This window comes from Anneissia japonica, unplaced genomic scaffold, assembly GCF_011630105.1.
Source record: "Anneissia japonica isolate Jap-2015-1 unplaced genomic scaffold, ASM1163010v1 scaffold287767_len825999_cov190, whole genome shotgun sequence".
Lineage (NCBI taxonomy): Eukaryota > Metazoa > Echinodermata > Crinoidea > Comatulida > Comatulidae > Anneissia > Anneissia japonica.
This window is the reverse complement of record NW_022707033.1, coordinates 149552-160782: the sequence shown is the minus strand read 5'-3', so window position 1 is coordinate 160782 and position 11231 is coordinate 149552. Positions and strand designations below refer to the sequence as shown.

The 11231-nt window shown below is 32.7% G+C and overlaps 1 protein-coding gene across 1 annotated transcript in view; it reads right to left on the bottom strand.

Annotated features, from left to right (window-relative positions):
* Positions 1-720: 720 nt before the first annotated feature.
* LOC117106321 (F-BAR domain only protein 2-like) overlaps positions 721-11231 on the bottom strand; it is a 56775-nt gene continuing 46264 nt past the window's right edge. Inside the window, exons 18-24 of the mRNA XM_033247692.1 lie at positions 9492-9640; positions 8967-9184; positions 8047-8202; positions 7608-7740; positions 6802-7004; positions 5852-6081; positions 721-5466 (exon numbers count right to left, since the gene is read on the bottom strand). Of these exons, the coding sequence (XP_033103583.1) occupies positions 5444-5466; positions 5852-6081; positions 6802-7004; positions 7608-7740; positions 8047-8202; positions 8967-9184; positions 9492-9640 (1112 nt within the window). The 3' untranslated portion in view covers positions 721-5443. The remainder of the gene's footprint in view (positions 5467-5851; positions 6082-6801; positions 7005-7607; positions 7741-8046; positions 8203-8966; positions 9185-9491; positions 9641-11231) is intronic.

Here is an 11231-nt window from a genome sequence, read left to right as displayed (position 1 = left end):
CCCCCCCCCCCCCCCCCCCCCCACACCCAAATCTGCCCCTGGAGTTCTCAGGGAGAGTTTTATGGCTTAGTTTGGTCCAAATTGTGTTTTTAGACCACAATATTAGGGATTAGCAACAGTGGGGGCTCCAAGATATATTTTCTGGGGGCCCCCTAAGTTGTCCGACAGTGGACTTGAGCTCGTAGTCCTGAGCTGGGAGAAGGGTTTGAGATGAGGGGGGTTCTCCTCCCAAATGATATTTTTTTTAAAGAATAAGAACCTTGGGATGTCCGGAAATGGCACTCTCAGACAGTGACAGACATGTATTGCTTGGTGTGTGCCTATTTTTATATTGGTTATGGTCTGACTGCCCGACAAGCTCTGTCCAATGGGGAGCATGACCTGTCCAGTGGCGGGCTTAAGCCACCCCGCTTCCCCTCCGCTGGCGCCGCCACTGATTAGCAATCAAAATAGCGTTATTTGGATGGGCAAACTATTATATTTTCTATTTTTGATCCGACAACTCAGTCGTGGTGTCAGATGACAAGGGGTAAAAAAAAGTCTTCAATCTTTTAACACAAAACTAATTGGAAAGTGAACCCCAAGCCAACCCTACATTTACAGGTCCCAATGATGGTCTCTATTTGGAGGGCAAACTGTTTAAGAAATATAATTAAAAAAACAAAAAACAAACAAACATACAAATGACACACAGAAATCAATGAGAAAAACAATGTGGTGTTGATTTCAACAAAGGCTAATATGTTTTAATCATTTGCTAGGAAAAAATACAGCTCAGCCAGAGAGGTCAAAGTATCATATAAATCAAATACACGCCAAAATTGCCATTACACTTTGTGCATTAGAAACTGTGGTTTCTCCAGTTGCATAATACATGCAAATGTTGTATGCTTGTGTAAAAACAACAGATACTCATGAGTCATACACGATAATTGCCATGTCATACACGATAATGCCATGTCATACATAATATTAAAGGCTGAATTACTATTTTTTTTGTTATACAAAACTCAATATTTATAAACCTATGAAAATTTAGGATTTATCTTTATCATCGAGATGTCATTTATGTCCAATTCAATCATTCAATTACATTCCTTACATACACATTCATCTCAATTAACATTATTCACATATTTTTCATTACATCAATCAATCAATCAATCTCTAATAAATTGGATAACCACACTCTCTATCAAAATTTGCCTACATTTGATATCCGATAAATACATTGATATGTACAAGGATCAAAGAATCAGTTATTGAAAACTGACTTCAGCAATCAATAAATCAACAAATCAGCATCTTCAAGCCACCCAATCTTGGCATTAACTAACACTACTCTATAAGTCAAAAATGTTATGACAAATCATTCAGTTATTAAGTATCCCTACTTAAGTGTTTAAACCAGGTTGGAAGGAAAGTCTAAATCGCTCATTAATTTGAAAATTCAAGAAAAAATAGCCATAGAAAAAATGCCATAATCAACTCTAAACATTAGAACAATATGATAAAATGTGTTTCATAAAAATATCCAACCGTGTTAAGTGTTGTAATATATTTTATACTGTACTCTTATAAACGATTATTTACATAACTTAATAGTGCTATTCCCTAATAATGTTCTGGGTGTATTAATACTATATTTTGATGAGAATATGTATAAATAAAACCTAGCAGAACAGGTATATTATGAAGTTACAAAAACTTATATGATCTTATTCAAATATTCATTATATAGAACTAAATTCTCACTTTTGTTGGACTGGAGATAATAAAAGAATTATTAGAAAAATGTTCTCAACAAAAGACAATGAAACATGAAACAAACTAACACAATAGCCTATATATCTGAATAATTGCCATATGTTGATATTTAAATAAAACAAAAATTAAGTTTTTCTAGGCTTTTGTTCTCAACGCACCTACAAAGAATCATCTGGTCCCCATGTGGACAATTCCCAGGTCAACCTCCTGGATAGGGAACCATGTTTCTTTAAAAGAGGTGTTAAAAAAGCAATCTACATCCCGGTGCAAAATCCAACACTCAAATGAGACTGGGTACGACACAAGCTTACAATAATCTACTATTTTTAATAGGTTCACATGTTTGTAAGATAACTTGCCCTGAATTGGCGTGGCTTTCTTCAGCCATGTTACAGTCAATACGCTGATGAGGTACTGAGGGAATGGTCGAACATGCTAGGAATTCTTCCCTTGTGTTAAGAACAAAGTTAAACGTTTGTTTTAATAGCCTATACACATATACAGTAGGGTAAATAATTAACAGTAATACAGTTAAAAATCTCAATTCATAAAGATCTGCTTATTTAATTAACTAATAAACTAAACGTTAATGTTTGATAGTGATACAGTGCTTTCTACTGAAAGAACTTGTTCTTCCCATTAATACCCGCCTCCTTGAAAATAGTATTAATACACAATATGCAACCGCATCCAATCACTTGCATGTATTTCTTATCATGTATGAATATTCATCAGTAGACTAAATATATTCAATTGAGGACAGTCACACCAGCAACTTCATCCAATCACTTGCAAGTATTCCTTATCATGTATGAATATTCATCAGCAGACTAAATATATTCAATACAGGACAGTCACACCCTTTCAGGTATCTAATAGTTAGAGGTGGAAAAAGCCTAATATTGACAAACTGCTTTGTATTGTGATTTGACAACAGTTGTTATTCATATTTTCTTCCTATGGAAAAATTCTTCCTAAAAACTAGAACAATACTATTGAATTACGAAATGGAGAAACAAGGATATTCAATAAAACTCTGTCTTAAAACACAGTACTGTAGAAGTTACTTTTTGGTTTCATTCCTCTATATCCAACTTTCTGCTACAAAATGTTTCTCGTCCATTTCATAATATATAACACATGAATAAATCCTTAACAACCTATGGAATTGCTATGTATGAACGACAATTATTTTTTTCCCCCGCAAATTAACTAAGAAAAATTTACTTTATAGAATCTGAATATATTAGATTGTAAAATAACAGAGAATTGTACATAATTAATGAATTAAAAAAGCTAAGACAACAACAAATATAATATCTATATACACACATCACAATTGCATTGCAACAAATAAAGCAGGCAGATCACAAAATACAGTGACAATATTGTTAAGTTAGAAATGCTAAGAGGCAATTGGTAAGTTACAAAGGTAAATTACAAATGCTAATAAACAATTGCAGAGTGACAATTGATTATTTAGTGACAAGTGATTGGCAGCAAAGTGACAACTGTTGAATGAAAACTGTGACTTGTGTTACAATTAGGAAGAATATTCTGATAAATTGATAGGTTACAAAGTTAAAATTGGTGACATTTGCTAGGAGGCAGTTGAGGGAGAGAAAAAAAGAGCATTTGTTTTGCTATTAAGCTATATTATGTACAAGTATATCACATTTTTGTTTTAAATCACAAAACTAAGGTCTGTGAATTAATCAATTTCATCTATCTCTTTATTACTGTATAATAAACTTACATACATTCCCATTTATTAAACTCTGGAATAATACAAGTACAAAAAGTGACCACATAAATATGTTTTTTAAAACTGAAATACACTCATATGGACATAAATCAAATAAAAATCACAACATTAATTGTACTTTTTGATATACATATATATCACATCCCAACTCTGTTTCCGTTCAGCATAGGCCTTATCCACCACTTACTTTTTTATAATTTCTAAGCTCCAAACAGCCCTGCTGTATTTGCTTACTTATGCTTTCAATATCCTAGAAGAGTAGGTCCCTTGAATATAACTGCATTATAAAAAATAAGATAATCTGTAAAAGTGCATTCACCTCTTTACTATCAAATAATTGGGTCCTAATGCCTAGAGTTAGGCACTGCACTTCCCACTTAATCAACATCTCAATTCTAACTAATGGTTCTTCTAAAAAAAAATGAATCAAAGAACTACTTTGGTGTCATTCTTGAAATGACGTTTGCGCAAGTACATGCAGCAGATGGTAGCTAATTACCATAATGAATATTAATAACTCTCATAGAATCTCGATCTGCACCATACAGGTTGATAATTACAACCTCCACAAAGGCACTTACAGATCTCAAGCTAACATCTCATATAACATCTTTGTAAAAAAATTCATATTATTCCTAACACATAAAACATACAGTACTATGCATGAATACATATAATTTATACACAAATATACACATGTAAATGAATGTGTACATTTATGTGTATGTGTATTGGTTTACACAAGTAATGGCATTGCTAGACTTTGAATAGCTATGTATCTGCCTATAGAACCACAACCGTCTATAGCAATATATATATATATATATATTTACAGCAGTTCTTGTATTTTAAAAATGCTACAAAAATTCCTTTACAACAGTGATGCACACATCAACAGGAATGAAGGTCAGATGCTACTGGAATTTGGAGGTAGGAGTTAGGGGAAGGGTAAGATAACAGAGCCAAAAATTGACTGAATTTTTGTTATAAGTACACACTGCACATTTTTGTATTGAACCTAAATTTAAATTGGGTCTCACGAGGCACTAGTTAGTAGACACATCCTATGTGTTGTAAGCCAAGTTATGATTAGCTCAGACCTAAAAATTTGCATACAAGTTCAAATTGACATTTTTAAACATGGATTGGATTTCAGATCTTTCAGTTGAAAAACACGACTATCCTTATGTTAAGTTGCTTACATCCAAGTGGTTTTTTTTAACTATCAATCTTATTAACAAACTAAGTTAAATATAGGCTTCATTAAAGGGCAAATTGAGCTCAAAGTAACAATCCTATTTAAAGCACTTTTGTATCTTATGTATTCCAAACTATTTTTTTACATTCCTTATATAACAAGGAGTAGCCAAAGGTAGAATAAGATGGGAGAAGAGAACCATGAGAGGAAGGCCAAAAATGTGGGGAGGAGAAAATGGCCCACTAAAAAGTAGGGAAATGGGAAAAGGCCATGGAGACACATGCTCCCCTAGCTGTTGTTATTACTGACATACAACGCAAAATTGCAGATCTGACCCTGTATTCCAGTTTTTTGAATTCCATATCCATGAAGACATGAGTAAATTATCTCAAAAATTTCCTGCTATTCTATCTTTTTGTTCTCTCTAAATATTCATTAAAATCATAGGGTTCCTGGTGGTTCATATCCTCAAACATATTTTGCTTAATCTTGATTGGATTTCATCCCTGGCATTTGTGATAATCAATATGTGTTTGTCTATATTTAATTGAATAATCCCTGATAGTCAATAAGTATAAAAGGTGAGTTCTTGAGATATCTGAGTCTTGGTCCGAATCATGGCAGTTTCTTGATAAAGGTTGACAATCAGGATTGAAACTGGAAACCTTCTGTAACAGTTAATTGGAAACCTGCTGGAACGGAATCACTGCTTTTCAACTTTCTGATAAATATTTACCTGGAAGTAAAATGAATAAGAACCGTTAACACCAGTTGCGACTTTGGAGGCCAGTTGTTTTCAAAATAATTTGCATATTTAAGCTAATTTTCATAAATATGTGGCACTTGACTGTGTTCATTAAAAAAAAAAAAATTTTTTTTGGAATTTGTACCACTTCAAAGTTAGACTGCATAGTTATATATTTTTATTCAAATGACAAATAGACACCAATTTAAATTATGCAAATCAGGCAACTTCAAGATTTCGAAATATGTGCTAATGTTTACTCTGTGTTGTTGGCTTCATATAACACATTTCAGCAATAAATTTAGTGAGCTTGTACCAGAAGCAGTTAATTTTACTAAGTCTACTTTAATGACTCTATATTGAACAAATAACATACCTGATGAAAATTTCTTTTTGACAAGTGAAAGGCGAAATGATGTTCCCACTAACTCTATGTCAATACCGGACAATGTGGTACCGTCACATCCAAAACTAACAGCCAACGTGGACGGCTTAGTTGGTCCATTGGTCAGCTCAAACTTGGCCCGTATGGAGCCAGATCCACCATCCTCAGACTTCTGAGAGATCTCTGGTATTTTCCATAAGGCTCTCTTGTTTTCAGCTGACCTAAGATGAGATAAATCAAAATCAATGTTAAAGTGTTGAAATCACAAAGTAATGAATTCATGTCCCACAGCTATATATACCATCTGTTAAATGGAAAGAATGAGAATGGATATGTGGTAGTTAGCATCATGACAAGAATGGTTTTCTAATTTTTTAGGGGGTGTTCTAGTTAAATAGAAAAAAGGCATTATTTAGTTTATCCAAGCATTCAATAAATAGACTCACTTCATAGTTATACAGTGCACCCTCTAATTGAGACCCCTCTGATCGAAACCACTTTTTTAAAGAACCAAAGAACAATCTTCAATCTACTAACACTAAAGCCTACCCTCTAGTAAGACCACCCCAAATTTTCAGGTCCCAAAGGTGGTCTCGAATTGAAGGGTGAACTGTACATACAATAAATACTAATGGTTAACAAGCATGTATAAATATACATGACAATACACATTGTATGCCAGCCGATTACATTATCTGTAGATTTTGATTTTTATAATTTCAACAGGATTTCACAATATTCAATGAGCTTTTGCAAATAAATAAATAAATCCATTAATATTATAGAGGGGCTAAAGAGTTGCTATTAAAATTGTTTTCATTATGAATGCCATAAAATAAATTTTTACATTTGAATGTTTTCTTCTTGTAGCTCAGATTTCAGTACCTCCCTCTTTCCTACTCAATATTTTATAAATGTAGAAATTCTTGTACAGTATTTACCATGTTGCATGAGGTTTGGAATGCATAACAGAAACACCGCCATCAACAGGGACAAGTAAGGACACGTTTGTTAACGGTATGGCAGGCTGGAGGGCACTTGGGTTGTACACATAGTCTACGCGTAGGTCTGTGGTGTTGGACTCACACTTCCAGTAACTGCACAGTTGTAAGGGTGTGGACTGAGCGTCTGGTTGTGCCCGCACCTAAAATTGAAATTTGAATGAGATGAGAAATAATAATTACTATATTGTAATATAGTAAAAATTAATAAATTAATATAGTGCAGGGGCGGATCTTGGGAAAGGGGGGAGCCATTTGACTGGAGAAAAAAGAATAGACAAAAGAAAGAAAAGCAAAGGAGAAAGAGGGGTACGTGGTACCAATAGGCCTACTCCAAAACAAGCTAATTTTCGATATAAATTCCATGTACTAATGTCTAAGGTAAAACATTTCTAAACAAAAATCTCAAACACCACCTCTACCAGCCACCCCCAACCCCCACTCGGTGCTACGCACTTCGCATCGCCTCTACCCAGATTTTTCTATGGATCCACCCCTGTAGTGTATCTGCTAGATTTCTCTATGCGTTTTATAAAACTTTGTTGGACAGGAAAGCACTACCGTGTTGGCCATTCTATTCTTTTTCTTGTTTGGTACAGCTTAAAATGGTCAAAAATTCCCTAGATTTTTAAGTGCCTCTACTAGGGCTTTGCTTTTGTACCCCACTAGCTTCTACGGATGTTGCAGGCAGATTCGCTACTGTCCAACAGCTTTAATCTAATGAAGTAAATTATTGCGATTTTCACCTGGTATTTTAGAATGTCTACATTGAAATAGGAAGCTTGTGTGTTCTTCTCTGCTTGACTCCGTAGTAAAGACACAAGCGCCGTCATGTTGAATGAATACACTTGAAGATTCTCAGAACTTTGTGCAACATCCCTGCAGAGGTAATGGTACAAACCATTAATATCCATTTTCATAATTAAATCATATATTTATTGTGTTGTGTAGGATACAGTATATATTTGGTTTTTTCAATTGAACTTTTAAGGGGTTTTTCCAGATCTCATCACAGAATATCGTTATTTTTCCGTCACAACATATCGTTATTTTTCCGTAAGTTTAATTTGACAAAAATGAGTAGAATCTGAGTAGAAATTCACAAAGAACAATTAGGTCTCATGAATTATTCATATAGCAATGATATAGATATTAATGAACTATTTCTAAATATGTTTCACTCACTGACTAACAAGCTGTTTGTTTGGCAAAACTTGCTCCAGTTTGTTAAAATTTCTGATGATGAAAGAGAGAACCGGCGGATTCGGGTTACTGGTGAACACATGGATGACACCAGCAGGAAACGACAGCATCATATCACCTGTGATTTTAACCATACACCTGCAAAAAATAAATATTAAAAAATAATTGTCACAAAAATATGTCAATTAGTTGTTAAAACATGCAAATGATTTATTATGAAACTAAAAACTTTTAATGTACACAATTGTTGAAATATAAAATTATATTCAAATTTGGGTGATAAGGATCAACATTAATCATCCCCACCACAATATCATCATCCTCAACATTATCTACCCTATTGTTATTAATATAATCAAGTTTGAGCAAATCCCTTAAGAAAATTATGGTACTAACCATCAATATAATTTTCATAAGCAAAAACATTTTTTGGACTTTTCACAGAATGTATTACCTAATTGCTTTTGCTAATTCTTATCATATTGATATTATAATGTAAATTAGGTGAATTACAATAGAAAAGGATGATTCTGATGCCAACATTACTTCATAGTAATCAATCAATCAATCATTATTGTATGATTAAATGTATACACAAATTATTCAATTATATTTTTATCTCACACTTCACATGATTTAGAAATTATCCATTATTTTGATCTTTTTTGCAAGAGTACAAAAGTGGGGATTGAGAGTGTAGACTTATATAGTATATTATGAAAAAGATAAAAGGATGATCTCAAAAGGACAAAAATTATCATTTTATTGTTTACTCTTTGAGGGGGAGTGGGTCATCGAAAAAAGTACTTATTTTACCCCCTTGAAAGTACATTTTACCCTCTTGAAAATGATGAAAATAATGAATGACCTCTAACAATGAACTAATCACCGATACAACTTACTTGGATTGATCTATTCCCTTGAAATATGCATTAACGGTTTCAATAAAGGCTGCTGCTATTGGTATAGTGTCCGACATGCCTAGTGTCAGAGGGCTAGGCCCACGTGAGGTGCCGATAGCAGGTGATGAATTGAATGTTCCCAAGCCTGTTAATGAGGACGAGCTGTCTTGACGTGGTAAAGGTAATGGTGGTGGTTCATTGAATGCTGGGCTGGGAGACTGAAAATGTTATAAGTAATTTTGTTATAAATGTAAACAATTACAAATTCGAATAAAAACATGTAATTTTTCAGATAGTAATTCCCCTCCATATCACTATCATATTCTCATCATTATTATGTTTCAAATTATCATTATTAACAACGTGTAATTATATTATTAGTAGTTATTAATTAATTAAGCATCTTTATTGTATTTAAGTCTATGGTAATACTGTAATCTGTTTGATGATTACCCTCAAGATCATGTTTTAAAAAAAGAATGGATCAATTAAAATAGCACAGAAAAAACAAAGAATCATATGCACCTGAATACTTCTAGGCCTAGAAGACGGTCTTGTTGGTGGTGGTGGTAAGGAGTTGAACGACGGCCCTATACTGTGTCTGCTCTTAGCTGGTAGCGTTGGAGGCAGTATATCATTTACACCGTGTGGACTCTGTAGGATATCACTGCTTGCTGTGAAATGAGACAATAAAGGCAGAGAATAAATTAGTATGCGACTATCTCTCAAGGGATATTGGCAAATTCATATAAAGCCGGCTACAGTCTCCAAAAATACATCACTTTTTCCACGAGTCTTTTAATGCATTAATCTGTATGGTTAGGGATTACCGATAGATATGAGATAAAAAGGGGGAGGGGAAAATATGCAGCGAATACAATGAATGAATTTACTACCAATGCACAATGACAGATAGTTAAAACAGAGCTAATGTTTATCAAGGTAGTGTCAGCTAGGAAAGGAGTCTTGTGCATAGTAATGAGGTTGATTGCTCAGACCTTGTGATTATTTCACAGATCTCATAATCACCACCCATTCAGATCGTTTGTCGTTCTGTTTATAATATTTTGATGTATTAGATGTAGGCTTTGGGAGTTGTAGGTGAATGTTTAGTCATGACCACTATAAGGAATATTTCAGCTTTTGTTTGATGATGGTATTTTGTTTAAAGAAATAAACGAGTTGGTCATTGTTGTAAATAGCTGAAGCATGAGCTTAGTGGCATTTGGGAATAATTAACATGAAAGAAATTAAAGTTAATTCAAAAAGATTAAATGAAAAAGAATAGAAATAAAAGTTGGATAAAAATATATTCAGATGGAATATTTCTGTTTTAAAGTATTTATAATGTGACCCACAATGTTGTTATGAAACTTCTATATAAAATAAATAATGAAAATAATAATATACATTAATAAACCATAAACAACTTTATAATGGACACTTTATGGTGGATATCGGTGAAATACAAATGTTAATTAATGACTATTTATAGTGTTATTATAAATACATGTTATATTATCATAATTATTATACTGTAATACTTTTTATAATTTTATTAAATTATTAAAATGTTTGAAAATTTAAAAATGATGTTGTTATAAATTTCATCTAACCAAATACCCAAGATACATATCTTGCAATAGAAAAAAAAGAAAAGAATTATTCCATAAAAAAAACACCACCATTTTACTATTTCTCAAGGGAAGTGTATTTAATACTGTATCAAAATAAACAATGGATTTTAAATTAACTGAACTGGTTTTGACATTGTGTGTGAGAATATGCATATTTGTTGTTGTCTATTTCTTCAGGTCAAAAATCTGTTAGAAAAAGGCATGCCACAATGTAGCCATGCTAAAAATAAACCACAAAAAAAAAATGCCTGTTTAGTAACAAAGACGATTGATGCTTTGCTATGCCATGGCTATGCTTTCCACATGAACAAACATCAGTTATTGAACACAAAAATGGTAATAATAATTATTAAAAACAATATAAATAATTATCACCTATTAATTAAAATTTCAAAATGCACTAGTCCATCAAATACAAGTATTAGAGAATCATTCAATTAAATCATAACGTTAAATAAATTATACATTATAAAATTTAAGCTTTAACTGTTTTAAAACTCATATAAAAATATTCTAATAACTAGTTCTTTCGAATTGGTTATTATTATGATTCTTCTCATGAAATATTATATTTTGTTCTTCGCAAGTATTATATTCTTAAGGTTATATATTTCTGCAATAAGTTTTG